Genomic DNA, 17,006 nt, shown 5'->3' on the forward strand with positions numbered 1-17,006 from the left:
CTTCGCACGGTCGCGGTTTTTGTTTTTCTTTATGTGCCAAAATACCTACGTAAATACGGGAGTGTAAATAAGCCCTTATGTGCCAAAATAGGACATGCTGCGTGAATAAAAACCACCGTGTTCCCTCTATGTCACAGCGTGAGGCCCCCACCATGCATACAGCTCCTCGTTCCCCTGTGAGTGTGATGTGGGGGAGTCCTGGGGTTTCTTGTAGTCACCCCGATAAGGGGGCGTTCGTCTTACTGCGCCAAGAATAAAATAAACAAAGTTTGTGTTTAGAAAATCCATTTTATTACGCTGGAGATTCTTCTCCGAGGTCTTAACTTCCGGACACGGTGGTCACTTGGGCCAGATACATACGGAGCTTCTCCAGTAGCTGCCCCGGCCAAAACGCATCATCATCAGCCATGTAGAAGCAGTGGGGGAATCGTCGCTCCAGGTTCCTAAAAGTAAAAAGATGATACGTGTACAAGGGGTCCGGGGCGTCACCCTGTAATGCAGTGTCACTGGGGTCTCATACTTGGTGCTGCTAGATAGCCTCCTTCTTCTGCTATGTAACTAAGGGGCTCTTCACACGGCCTTGTGCGCTACTATGCTCGCTGCTATGGAGCGTAGTTGCGCATGAACAAGGTAAAAAAAATTTACCTCTCAAACCACACTATTCTGCATGAGCTGGAACAGCGGGAAGAGCGGTCCTGCCCAATCTCTCTTGCACATAGTATTAGCTACGTGCGGGAAAGATAGGGCAGGTCCTATCTTATCTCAGGTGTAGTATTAACACCCGAGAATACCGCAAGTGAAAACAGAACCATTGAAATCAGTGGTTTTGTTTCGTCCCATTATCATAATCACGCCCATCTGTTTAAGCCCTCGGGGTTCGTCTACACGGCGGATTCTACTGCGGAATTTTCCATGCGGAATCCACCTGTAAACCCGCGGCAGAAATCTGCAGCTATTCTGCCTCACAACCGCACGTGGATTTAGCCCTGCTTTTGCGCTTTCATCTTACCCACTCATTTCTTTGAATTGCTCAAATGTTGTCCAGCACTTCAGCGTCTCTGTCTGGCCGCCCTTCTTCCCCCGGACTTTTCGCTTGACCAACTTGACGTATTTCTCTGGAGGATAGGGAGTATCGCTGCTAAAAAGACAGAAGTGATATAACCATTTGCTTCCCTGCTCTGCACCGCTCTCCTGTTTGCCCAGGGCTTATAGCTCTGTTCATCCTGAGCCTCCTGGTTCATAAATATAAGGTAAGAATGTCAGATGATAACATCAGTGTTTGGAGCCTCCACCGCCGATTTCCACAAAAATCGCAGATGTTCAGACGGAAAACGAATGGACACCATTATAGTCAATATGAAGGGCTGTCCGTACTGCGATTTCATGTACGTTTCACATGCTATAAACATATGTGTAAAAACGCATACGTTTACGTTTTTAAAATCATACGCGGTATATAGATTTTGATCTGTTTTTATAAAAAAAATGTATGTTTTTCACCGTAAACAGTTTTTTTCCCAATAAAGTTTCGTAGTTCAAAACTTTTTTTCTCCCTGATCACAAAAAACATATGCATTAAGCCTAAGGTAACATGGAGTCATACGTTTTCATACGTCTTGCATTGACTGCAATGTTCTAAAAAATGTATACTTTTCTATACTATTTTTTAATGTGGGACAGAAAAACGTACACTACATTTTTCAATCCCACAAAAAAAAATGATGCACAGAAATGTATTCTTGGCAAAAAAAAATCAAATGTATGCATAGTTTGACTGTGTTTAAACCATTCTAGCCTATGGATCCATGAAACGCTACATTTTCATCCGTTTTGTGAACTGATGTATATTAGCAGTGTGGACGGCCCCTAATTCCCTGTTTCCCCCAAAATAAGACTTACTCTGAAAATGAGCCCTACTCTGATTTGGGGGGGTTTTCAGGGAGGCTTGAAAGATAAGCCCTACCTTGAAAATACGCCCTAACTGCATTACATAATGTGATGGCTGTGATTGGTTCATCAAGCACTGCATTGCTTGGCTGAACAGCACTCGAGAACCAATCAGAGCCATCGCTTTCTGGAGGCAGGATTTATAAATCTCATAACTAGGAAGTGTTCATCTGTGGGTGGGCCGAGGACTGCAAGACGTGCGTCAGAGCTCCAGAGAGCAGCGAGAGGTACCTGGACTAAATTTAGGTAAATATAATAAGACAGCCCCCCAAAATAAGATCTAGTGCCTCTTATTGGACAAAAATTAATATAAGACAGGGTCTTGTTTTCGGGGAAACATGGTATGACGGATCGTTTGGCCAGTTGATTGCATTCTTCTGCTCCCATAATGGAGTAGATAAACGGTGTTACACAAGTTGTTGCCTAAGGCTCCGCCCACTGATCCCTCTAGCCAATCAACACACAATCTCTAGCAACAAGCGATCCATCATAGAGGTTGCTGGCAGTTTTTGCAGTCCAGATTGTTTGTAAGTAAATAGCGCTGTTTCGTGAACTTGATGACATCAGTGTTATTCGTACGAGCTATAACAGACTGGCGCTTTCTTAAAGATATGTCCATCCATTTTAATTTGAGGGCAACAAAACATTGGCAGTTTACGAGGGTTGGAACGTTAAGGGTTCTTTCACATGGGCGTATGCGGGTTTTGGTTTGTAATATTTGTATTAGCGTGACCAAAAATGACAATTGCCTGCATTTATCAACCATCCCTACAGGTTTTCATTCACATAAATATACTGCGTATGGTTGTGCGCAAAAGAAAACTAAAACTGCAGAAGGGCACATTGATTTACTGTACAAATACGCAGTGAATACGCAGGTTTGTGACGGGGTTTGCAGGTGGATTTTGGTGCAGAACTCACTCCGTCATTGAGAAGAGGTGGATTTCGCAGCATAAAGTGTGATAAAATTGACATGCTGCGTATTTAAATTCCGCACCGCACATCAATTTCCGCACGGGTTTGTATGGATAAAATTTAGAAAATCTCATCCACTTTGCTGCTATTGTAAATGCTGCAGATTTTCCATGCAGAGGGTCCGCACTGAAAATCCCTCGCAAGTCCATCCGGTGTGACAACATGCCCTAAGGGTGCGTTCACATGTTGCGGAAACGCAGTGTTTTTCCGCAGCAGAAACACTGCAAAAAAAAACGCAGCGGAAACGTGTGCTATTAAAATGAATGGGATTAAAGCAAATCCTGCTTGCTTCCTGGCCTTAGTCAGACGGGCGTTTTTTCGCGCGATTTGCGCATGCGTCCGGCGATTTTATAAAACCATTGCTTTGCAATGGTATCGGACACATGAACGCTTTTTATGCGCTTGTCCGATAAATTATAGAACAGAAATCGCAGATCGCACCTATCTGCGATCTGCGATTCCTGTTCTCTTCTCTATATGCGCTTAGTGGGGCCGGCGGCAGCAGCGCCGACCCCATTGAGAACACATAGTAGACAAATCATTCTCCTCTGCCACAGCTGTAACAGCTGTGGCAGAGAAGAATGATGTTTGCCCATTGAATTCAATGGAGCCGGCAATACAGCCGGCTCCATTGAAAGCAATGGGCTGCCGGTGATCGCGGGATGAATTGTTGGGAAGGGCTTAAATATATAAGCCCTTCCCTGCAATTCATCCAGAAATGTGTAGAAATAAAAAATATATATATACTCACCTTGTCCCGGCAGACAGAGTTCAGCGCGGCTGGCCTGCAGTGGGTGTGAGTGGGTGTGAGTGAGAGCTGCCCCTGATTGGCTCAGCGCTCCATTGAATTCAATGCGCTGGACAGCTCCGGCCCGTTTCTATTGAAACGCGGCTAGGAGCATTTTTTTCGGGCGATTTTTCGGCCCCGGTGACGCGATTTGCGGATGCGCATCCGTCATGCGATCTGCAAATCGCAGCAAAAAATGCCCGTGTGACTAAGGCCTTCACATTGAATTGCTGTGATCGGTTAATCGAGTGCTGGCTCTGATTGGCTGAGCCACGGCACTCGAGAACCAATCAAAGGCAGTGCTTTCTGGAGGTGGGATTTTTCAAACGCCGGACCAGAAAGAATTGCCTGAAGAGAAGTGCTGAGGAGCTGCAGAGAAATGCAGCAGCGGCCGTTGGGTGATGTATCTGTTTTTAGCTTTTTTTTTTTATTGCAGCCAGGGCTTATTTTTGGAGTAGGGCTTATATTTCAAGCCCCCGCAAAAAAATCCTGGCAAAAAAGCGCTACAAAGTCAACCAACTTTGTAGCATCATGTGTGACTTTGTGGCAACAGAAAACTGCGATATCGCAGTGAGAAAACACACAGATATCGCACAGAACACAGATGCAATATCATTGCAATATCGCGTCGCCCGTGTGGAAGTGATCTAATAGTAACAACACTACTGTAGATATGCCATGCAACGAAATCAGATAACGGGAGATTTATCAAGCTGTTGGAGGCCGCTTTCACACGGCCAAGAAAATCTCTCAAGATTTATGTGTTGCGAAATGCACAAATCTTGTACAAATATGAACCTTGTTCTTTTGAATGGTGTTTTACAAATGAGCGGATTTTTTTTTCGCATTGCATCCCTAGGGGTGAACCAGCCGTATGATTACCCCACTCATTGTACATTTACTCAGCACGGCATCTTACCAAGTTCCTGGTGAATTCTTCACTGTCTTGCCCGTCCTTGCTGCCTCCGGAGAAGACGCCTCACCAACACTCTCGCCCTTGACGTTGGACCTGAGCGCTGTCCCGGGCTGACGGAGCTGCAGATGTTCTTGCGATTCACAGACCAGCTTGTCCCCGGGATATAATAAAGCTGTTTATAGAACAAACAAAACATTCTCAGATTCAGACAGACAGACCCGCCGCCATAGTGCGAGGACGTCGTAAGGGGTGTCACCTTGTTCCAGCAGCGTCTCTGTGAGGGGAACCCCAAAACTCTTGCACAGTTTTAAGATCTTGTGGTACTCTTGTAGGCCCTGTCTTCTGAACTGTTCCACCAGCTCCGCTACCTCTTCTCCTAGTGTAGAGGGCAACGCGTGGGCATCTATAGCGGCATTGCCAGTGCGCACCAGGCGGCACTGCTCCAGCCATTCTAATAGCCGAGTGTTGCTCTACGGACAGAAAAAAGCAAATGAACCAAAAATTCATAATTTCCCACTTTAAGGGCACATTCAACCGGACGCATACAATTTCAGTGTGTGAACATTGCACCGTTTTCACTGTGTGTGTATGTGCTTTTTTGGTGTTTATGCCTTTTTTTAAGCTTGTGTTGCATCTATATGGACTGTATTTTTCACTTGCGCACAAAATATGCAAAAAGGGCCAATTGATGTCACTTTTCTTTTCCCCACTGTTTCCTGGCAACATGTAAAAATGCAATGAGTACACATGCAATCGCGTATTTGCTGTGCTTTTACACGATCCCATTACTGGGCGATTTCAGTCCGTGATGCATAAAAAAATGCATGGCTGAATACTCCAATACAAATCATTGGCATTTATGTGTCCATATTCGTAAAAAATACGGACGTAATACTGACAGAAAATACGCCATGTGATTGTGCCCTTAGGCTGTATTCACACGGTGTATTTAAGCACATATTCTGCACCAAAATACACTTACAATATGCATGCCATTGTTCCGTAATTGGGAAACCGTGCCCCTGTCATGACGACGTGTTCTTTCTTGACGCATTTTTAAAATACACATTGTGTAAAAAAAAAGAAGAGACATCGCTTTGTTTTTCGTGTCGGATTTTCACTCTGCAATGATATGGGACTTCAAAATACGCGTCACCAAGTTTGGACGCATATTTTGATGTGCATCGGCGCCTAAAAACTGAGTTCACAGGGGCGTATTTTAACAGGGATTTTTTCTGTCTTGTCATTACGCTAATTAAACATACCCAAAGACGTCATAAGTGGTCTTCTCTCAAGTTGCTAAATATTCAGACTTTTCTTTGGTTTATCTAGCTGTACGACAACTGAGATGACCACCATTACTGCTCCCACAAGGGTTGTCAGCCACGATTGGCGATTCAGCCTATTGATTTTGCATCCGGTGTAACTAGGCTTACTTCCCATTCAGGAAGCCTAGTAAAGATGGGTGGTGACTGGCATAATGGCAGGATGCTGGAACCTATATCAGTCTCTGATGACCTCACCTGGGCTCTTCGCCTCCTCTCCCTGTAGTTCTTTCCAATTTCTTCCATGTCCTCATAGCTGAGGGGTCTCATTTCCTCCAGACTGATTGGGGGCACTTGTAAGAACTGTGATTTGCTGCTGCCACTTTGTACACTGTTCACTTGATGAGATCTCCTTTTGGAATCCATCAAACTATCGAGGGCTCCAGAAACGGATGGCTCAGGTTGGATGTCTCTGGGCGGCAAGAAGCATTTTACAGCTGCTGCAGAGGCATAAAACAAATGATATACAGTATGGGTTATGTTAGTGGAGATAAATTTATTAGCCACTATGGCCAAATTCCTATAATTCAGCATCTGATAATCCAGAGAAGTCTGTTAGAAGCCTGTCACTCCACCTGGGTTAATTGATGAGCCTTTCTTACGCTCATGTCTTGTCTTTTTCCACCATGAATGCCGTCCCACTGAAAGCTCTTTATAATTAATGTGGTTTGGATGTTTGCTGCCGAGTGAAATGACCAAATCGTCAAACTGCAAATCACTGATAGGTATCTTAGCCTGAAAGAAAGGTACGGACAAGTAACAACCATAATACTGCCCCCTATGTACGAGAATATAACTACTATAATGCCGCCCCCTATGTACAAGTATATAACTACTATAATACTGCTCCCTATGTACAAGAATATAACTACTATAATACTGCCCCCTATGTACAAGAATATAACTACTATAATACTGCCCCCTATGTACAAGAATATACCTACTATAATACTGCTCCTTTGTACAAGAATATAACTACTATAATACTGCCCCATATGTACAAGAATATAACTACTATAATACTGCCTCCTATGTACAAGAATATAACTACTATAATACTGCTCCTTTGTACAAGAATATAACTACTATAATACTGCCCCCTATGTACAAGAATATAACTACTATAATACTGCCCCTATGTACAAGAAAATAACTACTATAATACTGCCCCCTATGTAGAAGAATGTAACTACTATGATTCTACCTCCTATGTACAAAATATAACTACTATAATACTGCCCCCTGTGTACAAGAATATAACTACTATAATACTGCCCCCTATGTACAAGAATAACTACTACAATACCGCCCCCTATGTAGAAGAATGTAACTACTATAATTCTGCCTCCTATGTACAAAATATAACTACTATAATACTGCCCCCTGTGTACAAGAATATAACTACTATAATACTGCTCCCTATGTACAAGAATATAACTACTATAATACTGCCTCCTATGTACAAGAATATAACTACTATAATACTGCCCCGTATGTACAAGAAAATAACTACTATAATATTGCCACCTATATACAAGAATATAACAACCATAATACTGCCCCCTATGTACGAGAATATAACTACTATAATGCCGCCCCCTATGTACAAGTATATAACTACTATAATACTGCCCCCTATATACAAGAATATAACTACTATAATACTGCCTCCTATGTACAAGAATATAACTACTATAATACTGCTCCTTTGTACAAGAATGTAACTACTATAATACTGCCCCCTATGTACAAGAATATAACTACTATAATACTGCCTCCTATGTACAAGAATATAACTACTATAATGCTGCTCCCTATGTACAAGAATATAACTACTATAATACTGCCCCCTATGTACAAGCATATAACTACTATAATACTGCCCCCTATGTACAAGAATATAACTACTATAATACAGCTCCCTATGTACAAGAATATAACTACTATAACACTGCCCCCTATGTACAAGAAAATAACTACTATAATACTGCCCCCTATGTAGAAGAATGTAACTACTATGATTCTGCCTCCTATGTACAAAATATAACTACTATAATACTGCCCCCTGTGTACAAGAATATAACTACTATAATACTGCCCCCTATGTGCAAGAATATAACTACTATAATACTGCCCCCTATGTACAAGAATATAACTACTATAATACTGCCCCCTATGTACAAGAATATAACTACTATAATATTGCCACCTATATACAAGAATATAACTACTATAATACTGCCCCAATGTACAAGAATATAACTACTATAATACTGCCCCCTATGTACAAGAATATAACTACTATAATAGTGCCCCCTATGTACAAGAATATAACTACTATAATACTGCCCTCTATGTACAAAAATATAACTACTATAATACTGCCCCCTATGTACAAGAATATAACTACTATAATACTGCCCCCTATGTATAAGAATATAACTACTATAATACTGCCCTCCAATGTACAAGAATATAACTACTATAATACTGCCCCCTATGTACAAGAATATAACTACTATAATACTGCTCCTCATGTACAAGAATATAACTACTATAATACTGCTTCCTATGTACAAGAATATAACTACTATAATACTGTTCCCTATGTACAAGAATATAACTACTATAATACTGTTCCCTATGTACAAGAATATAACTACTATAATACTGCTCCTATGTACAAGAATATAACTACTATAATACTGCCCCCTATGTACAAGAATATAACTACTATACTACTGCCCCCTATGTACAAGAATATAACTACTATAATACTGCCCCCTATGTACAAGAATATAACTACTATAATACTGCCCTCTATGTACAAGAATATAACTACTATAATACTGCCCCCTATGTACAAGAATAACTACTACAATACCGCCCCCTATGTAGAAGAATGTAACTACTATAATTCTGCCTCCTATGTACAAAATATAACTACTATAATACTGCCCCCTGTGTACAAGAATATAACTACTATAATACTGCTCCCTATGTACAAGAATATAACTACTATAATACTGCCTCCTATGTACAAGAATATAACTACTATAATACTGCCCCGTATGTACAAGAAAATAACTACTATAATATTGCCACCTATATACAAGAATATAACAACCATAATACTGCCCCCTATGTACGAGAATATAACTACTATAATGCCGCCCCCTATGTACAAGTATATAACTACTATAATACTGCCCCCTATATACAAGAATATAACTACTATAATACTGCCTCCTATGTACAAGAATATAACTACTATAATACTGCTCCTTTGTACAAGAATGTAACTACTATAATACTGCCCCCTATGTACAAGAATATAACTACTATAATACTGCCTCCTATGTACAAGAATATAACTACTATAATGCTGCTCCCTATGTACAAGAATATAACTACTATAATACTGCCCCCTATGTACAAGCATATAACTACTATAATACTGCCCCCTATGTACAAGAATATAACTACTATAATACAGCTCCCTATGTACAAGAATATAACTACTATAACACTGCCCCCTATGTACAAGAAAATAACTACTATAATACTGCCCCCTATGTAGAAGAATGTAACTACTATGATTCTGCCTCCTATGTACAAAATATAACTACTATAATACTGCCCCCTGTGTACAAGAATATAACTACTATAATACTGCCCCCTATGTGCAAGAATATAACTACTATAATACTGCCCCCTATGTACAAGAATATAACTACTATAATACTGCCCCCTATGTACAAGAATATAACTACTATAATATTGCCACCTATATACAAGAATATAACTACTATAATACTGCCCCAATGTACAAGAATATAACTACTATAATACTGCCCCCTATGTACAAGAATATAACTACTATAATAGTGCCCCCTATGTACAAGAATATAACTACTATAATACTGCCCTCTATGTACAAAAATATAACTACTATAATACTGCCCCCTATGTACAAGAATATAACTACTATAATACTGCCCCCTATGTATAAGAATATAACTACTATAATACTGCCCTCCAATGTACAAGAATATAACTACTATAATACTGCCCCCTATGTACAAGAATATAACTACTATAATACTGCTCCTCATGTACAAGAATATAACTACTATAATACTGCTTCCTATGTACAAGAATATAACTACTATAATACTGTTCCCTATGTACAAGAATATAACTACTATAATACTGTTCCCTATGTACAAGAATATAACTACTATAATACTGCTCCTATGTACAAGAATATAACTACTATAATACTGCCCCCTATGTACAAGAATATAACTACTATACTACTGCCCCCTATGTACAAGAATATAACTACTATAATACTGCCCCCTATGTACAAGAATATAACTACTATAATACTGCCCTCTATGTACAAGAATATAACTACTATAATACTGCCCCCTATGTACAAGAATATAACTACTATAATACTGCCCCCTATGTACAAGAATATAACTACTATAATACTGCCCTCTATGTACAAGAATATAACTACTATAATACTGCCCCCTATGTACAAGAATATAACTACTATAATACTGCCCCCTATGTATAAGAATATAACTACTATACTACTGCCCCCTATGTACAAGAATATAACTACTATAATACTGCCCCCTATGTACAAGAATATACCTACTATAATACTGCCCCCTATGTACAAGAATATAACTGCTATAATATTGCTCCCTATGTACAAGAATATAACTACTATAATATTGCTCCCTATGTACAAGAATATAACTACTATAATACTGCTCCCTATGTACAAGAATATAACTACTATAATACTGCCCTCTATGTACAAAAATATAACTACTATAATACTGCCTCCTATGTACAAGAATATAACTACTATAATACTGTCCTATGTACAAGAATATAAGTACTATAATACTGCCCTCTATGTACAAGAATATAACTGCTATAATACTGCCCCCTATGTACAAGAATATAACTACTATAATACTGCCCCCTATGTACAAGAATATAACTACTATAATACTGCCCTCTATGTACAAAAATATAACTACTATAATACTGCCTCCTATGTACAAGAATATAACTACTATAATACTGTCCTATGTACAAGAATATAACTACTATAATACTGCCCCCTATGTACAAGAATATAACTACTATAATACTGCCCTCTATGTACAAGAATATAACTACTATAATACTGCCCCCTATGTACAAGAATATAAGTACTATAATACTGCCCCCTATGTACAAGAATATAACTACTATAATACTGTCCTCTATGTACAAGCTTTAATAGCAACATAAATTCCGCAGAGATCACATATAGTAGGTACAGTATATGGCAGTATAGTATAATTATGAAGTTGATGTAGATTGTTGTATTGTTTGCATTTATCCCATGCCTGAAAGTGCTGCGGAATAAGGTGGTGCTATACAAATAAAGATTATTATCAGATATTCCTGTCACCTCTTTCCTCACTGACTTTAGGTCCTGACTGGAGATCTCCTTCTTTTTGCTCTTGTCTGTCTGGTTATAAAGGTCAACGAGGCGAAGTCGTCGTTGCTGCAGGTAATATTCCAGAATAGCCAGGGCTTCAGGGCTGGGCTGCCGGATGATGGGGGTGATGATACGTCGCTGTGCGCTCTTTGACTCTCTGCGTTCTTCATCCTATCAATTAGTTAGTTGGAGAAGTCATGAGTTGAGGTTAGTGCTCCCATCATCAGAAGTGAAGCTGTAGGGGGAGTAGAGGTGGCACTTGTGTCTTCGCAGTTCCTGTGAATGGACATACATTTATGTCCTATGGGTTGTGCAGGCTCGTAAGCTGAGCCCACGCCATCCGCAGCGGGAGCTGGCTATGATTGAGAGCCAGCCTCCAGCTGCAATAGTAGGGATCAGTGAGAACACTGATTGCTGCTGTTAACCCCTTAGATGCAGCAATGAATGTTGATTGAAGCATGTAAAGGGTTCACAAAGGGAGGGTGTTCAATCTGTGCAATCATCGGCTTTCTACCATGAAATCGCCGAGTGCTGATGGGTTGCTATTAGAGATGAGCGAGCGTACTCGCTAAGGCAAATTACTCGAGTGAGTAGTGCCTTTTGCGAGTACCTGCCCGCTCATTTCAAAAGATTCGGGTGCTGGCGGGGGTAAGCGGTGAGTCGCGGGAGTGAGCAGGGGGAGGGAGAGAGATCTCCCCCCCATTGCTCCCCGTCGCTCCCCGCCTCCCGACGGCACCCGAATCTTTTGAGACGAGCGATCAATTACTCGAGCGAGTAGTGCCTTTTGCGAGTACCTGCCCGCTCGTCTCAAAAGATTCGGGTGCCGTCGGGAGGCGGGGAGCGATGGGGAGGAATGGGGGGGAGATCTCTCTCCCTCCCCCCTGCTCACTCCCGCAACTCACCGCTTACCCCCGCCAGCACCCGAATCTTTTGAAATGAGCGGGCAGGTACTCGCAAAAGGCACTACTCACTCGAGTAATTTGCCTTAGCAAGTACGCTCGCTCATCTCTAGTTGCTATTAGAGATGAGCGAGCACACTCGCTAAGAACAAATACTCGAGTGTGTATTGTCCTTTTTGAGTACCTGCCCGCTCGTGAGAAAAGATTCAGGTGCCGAATATATATATATATATATATATATATATATATATATATATATATATATATATAATTTTGGTATTGTAATAATTGTTCCAACCAGCAAAAAAAAAATATCATTCATCTCTGTTAAAAAAAACGCTATAAAAGAAAACAACAAAAAACAATGGTAGAATTGATGCTTTTTCTCCCTGCCCTCCAAACATTAATAAAAGTTATGCAATACATTATATGTACCCAAAAAATGGTACCAATAAAGACTACAGCTCACTGTGCAAAAAAATCAAGCCCTCACTGGGCTGTGTCAGCAGAAAGATAAAAAGGTAATTGCTTTTAAAAAATAGGGATCAAAATCCTAAAAAAATTCTCATGTCGATAGGACCAAAATAGGCCGCGTCATTAAGTGCGTCTAATTTCATCTCTGAGTCCCCTAAAACTATATGAGAGAATGGGGAGTCCAGGGAGCTGCCTTTTATACTCATAGCGTCCCCCCTTCCAGAGCTATCCCCCCAAGCAGTCAGTGCGCTCACACAGCCTTGTGAAAAGAGTTGAGCTGTGTGCACTTGGTAATTCCTAGAGGGCATAGCTCTGGAAAGAGGGGTATGTATAAAAAAAACGCTTTACGGTTCCGCCCACCTTTAACCCCTATAGCATGTTTTTGGGGCTCAAAGGTGATGACAGATGCCCTTTATTAGTAACTCCATACTTGCTGTACCCACCATATCTTGAGTATTCTCCCGGGCCATCTGGCTCTCACTTCGCTTCTCCACCATCTTATTCCGTACGCGTCTCTCTAGGTCTGTCAGCTCCGGTTTTCCTTGCAGCCATTTTTCCACATCCCCGATACTGTCCAGCTGGGCCCGCAGATTCTTTCTTTCTAATATCCAGTCTGAAACGCTCCTCCCGGTCGGGCCTGGCTCTTCTATCCTTCTTGTCCATTCACCTTGTGACCTGAGGATGTTCCTGGAGGCTGCAGACGTCTCCTTTCCAATATCCTTTGTCTCAGACTCCAGTTTTTCCATGGGGGGAGCGATGATTCGTCGTATCCTTGACTTTGGAGGGCCAAATGTCTTGCAGGCTACCCTGAAGAAGTGAGTTTGGGCCAGGTCTCTCTGTTTCCAACATGTTGACTCATTATTAGTTATTAGGTCTTCAAAGGAAACCTCATTGGCCATTGTAAAGATCTGAGTAGAGTCAAAAATAGACGTGTTACCAGATGGAGCACCATGGATGACAGATGAACGAAGAAATCAGAAGCTGGTTAGGTGGCCTGATAGTTCCAGATACCAAGTCTGAGAAGACCGATAACATCACAGAACTTATCATTTAATAGTTATTAGCTCTGGTTACCTGCACTGATACATTGTAACATCCCAGACTCCACACTGATACATGTTACCTACACTGATACATTGTAACATCCCGGACTCCACACTGATACATGTTACCTGCACTGATACATTGTAACATCCCGGACTCCACACTGATACATGTTACCTGCACTGATACATTGTAACATCCCGGACTCCACACTGATACATGTTACCTGCACTGATACATTGTAACATTCCGGACTCCACACTGATACATGTTACCTGCACTGATACATTGTAACATTCCGGACTCCACACTGATACATGTTACCTGTACTGATACATTGTAACATCCCGGACTCCACACTGATACATGTTACCTGCATTGATACATTGTAATATCCTGGACTCCCCACTGATACGTTACCTGTACTGATACATTGTAACCTCCCGGACTCCACACTGATACATGTTACCTGCACTGATACATTGTAACATCCCGGACTCCACACTGATACATGTTACCTGCACTGATACATTGTAACATCCCGGACTCCACACTGATACATGTCACCTGCACTGATACATTGTAACATCTCGGACCCCACACTGATACATGTTATCTGCACTGATACATTGTAACATCCCGGACTCCACACTGATACATGTTACCTGCACTGATACATTGTAACATCCCGGACTCCACACTGATACATGTTACCTGCACTGATACATTGTAACATCCTGGACTCCACACTGATACATATTACCTGCACTGATACATTGTAACATCCTGGACTCCACACTGATACATGTTACCTGCACTGATACATTGTAACATCCCGGACTCCACACTGATACGTTACCTGCCTCCACACAGCCCAATTGATGATCATGTTACAAATAGTTACGAGTCTCAGAATATAGTGACGGGAAAAACTTTTAAATGAAAAACTGTATTTCCGTTAAAAAATTGAAAAACATTAAAAAGCTACATAAATTTGGTATCATTGTACGCGTATGAACCTGCACAACAAAGTTCAATTGTCATTTTTACTGCACAATTAAAACTGTTTTTCCCCCGGAAATGGTGCATTTACATATTTTTACATTTCTCCCCACTTAAAAGCTTTTCATACATTATTTGGAAGATTAAATGGTACCATTAAAAAAATACAACTCGTCCCGCAAAGAAACAAACCCTCGTCCAGCGATGTTAATGGATAAATAAAACGTAATGGTTCTTGGAAGTCGGGAACGAAAAACAAAAGTAAAAAAAATTGAAAAACTCTGGTCCTGAAGCGGTTAAAAAAGAAAGCTGCTGAATTAATCACATTATCTCCATCTTCACTATTGTAGATTGTAAGCTCTTGTGCGCGAGGCTCTCCCTACTGTTTTATGATGGTAAGCGATAGATTATCACAATATCTGTATTATCGGATGGCTACAGACTTGTATATAAAGTATGTAATGTGGTTCAAGAGGGTCCGGCGCTGATATTTGGGGGCCAAGAACGCTTTATACACCAACATGTAGATACAGACAACCTGTTATAAACGGCTTGCACTGATTTGTGGGTGCAGATGACCCTCTACTAGCCCCCATACACACCTCTGCTGCTTCCATACAGTGAAGTAAAAGCCTCCTGGGCTGTTTACAAGCTCCATGGCGACAGTCCCTCCCCTGCACACTGATTGGATGAGGTTAAGGCTCTGTCTGCACTTGTGGACAGACCTAAGAGCTCCATCTGCCTGTGTGATTGTACGCCTCCTCCATGTTTCTGAAGACCAACACTGCCTGATGCTTTCCATATAGACCCCATAACGTATAACATGTATACGCTAAAATGTGGCAGGTTCACATCTGACTCAGGACCTCCCATCATTATTCATTCTGTCTGTTCCATTTTTTCACCCCAATGATTTTAATGGGTTTAAAAAGCAAAAAAATGCCTTTCAGTTTGCTTTCATTTAGTTAGGCTCCATTTTTTTAGTTGAACTAATAGCACTGCAGACCGCACCACTCGTTCCATTAAAAAATATAAACTAAACAGCGACAAAGTGAAAGGGTTCTGATTTTTTGGAAAATGCAATACCATCAATGACGAAAAAAGGTGAACATTCATTTGTTTTAATTACGTTTCTCTGCCCCAAAAATGGAACAGACAGACAGAATTATGATTGAAAGTCATACTGCAGGTGTGAACCCACTCTTAAAGGGATTGTTTGGTTACGGGACAGCACTGCCGCAGTCCAGTGCTGTAGTCCTGGTATTTATTGTGACAGAGGCAGTCATGGGAAGTCACCTCTCATTGTGCCTGTGACCGCTCAGCCACTCACAGGCTATAGAAGAATCACCGCAGACTCCATGGCTGAGTGGTCACTTGCACATTGAGCAGCGCGTGACCACCTACCGCTTCTTGCCGTTCTGTGCGGCGGGCACTGGAGCTGCTATGTTGGACGTGGCGCCACCATGTAGGAGAGCAATTGTATTTTTATTGATTTTAAAGCCATGTAGCCATTAAAATCCCAGAAAATTCCTTTAAAGCTCAAGTAATGGCGCTAATGCTGGGCTGCACCTGTGCTAGCAGGTTCAACCCCGCAAACCTGAAGCCTGGGTCACATGATTGTGCGCTGTATTCTTGCTGAATGGGTGTTTTTTTTTTGTCTTTCTGTATTCCCCCTGTCTATGTAAGCGCTGCGGAATATGTTGGCGCTATACAAATAAAGAAAGATTGTGTAGTAGAGATGAGCGAGCGTACTCGGAAAAGCACTACTCGCTCGAGTAATTTGCTTTATCCGAGTATCGCTGTGCTCGTCCCTGAAGATTCGGGTGCCGGCACGGAGCGGGGAGCTGCAGGGGAGAACGGGGAGGAACGGAGGTAAGATCTTTCTCTCCCTCTCTCCCCTGCTCCCCGCTGCGACTCACCTGTCAGCCGCAGCGGCACCCGAATCTTCAGGGACGAGCACAGCGATACTCGGATAAAGCAAATTACTCGAGCAAGTAGTGCTTTTCCGAGTACGCTCGCTCATCTCTATTGTGTAGTTCTGCGTGCAACAGTGCTTTTTACCGTACTCATTGAAATGGTCAAATAATTTAATTAGTAGTTCGAAGAGTTATAGGAGCATGCT

The 17,006-nt window shown here is 41.4% G+C and overlaps 1 protein-coding gene across 2 annotated transcripts; it reads right to left on the reverse strand.

Annotated features, from left to right (window-relative positions):
• Positions 1 to 268: 268 nt before the first annotated feature.
• Positions 269 to 15,529, reverse strand: EFCAB12 (EF-hand calcium binding domain 12). Of its 2 annotated transcripts, none has more exons than XM_066594691.1 (9): positions 15,487 to 15,529; positions 13,282 to 13,746; positions 11,436 to 11,636; positions 6,526 to 6,685; positions 6,149 to 6,390; positions 4,882 to 5,095; positions 4,629 to 4,797; positions 1,010 to 1,135; positions 269 to 443 (listed from the first exon to the last, which is right to left on the reverse strand). In XM_066594691.1, the coding sequence occupies exons 1-9, from the start codon at positions 15,499 to 15,501 to the stop codon at positions 320 to 322; spliced, it is 1,716 nt and encodes a 571-aa protein (XP_066450788.1). In that variant the 5' UTR covers positions 15,502 to 15,529; the 3' UTR covers positions 269 to 319. The 2 variants fall into 2 exon arrangements, with proteins under 2 accessions (XP_066450788.1, XP_066450786.1); XM_066594689.1 differs by having other exon boundaries at positions 1,010 to 1,138.
• Between the last annotated feature and the right edge of the window lie 1,477 nt (positions 15,530 to 17,006).

The sequence above is a fragment of the Eleutherodactylus coqui genome, chromosome 3 (assembly GCF_035609145.1).
Source record: "Eleutherodactylus coqui strain aEleCoq1 chromosome 3, aEleCoq1.hap1, whole genome shotgun sequence".
Classification (NCBI taxonomy): domain Eukaryota; kingdom Metazoa; phylum Chordata; class Amphibia; order Anura; family Eleutherodactylidae; genus Eleutherodactylus; species Eleutherodactylus coqui.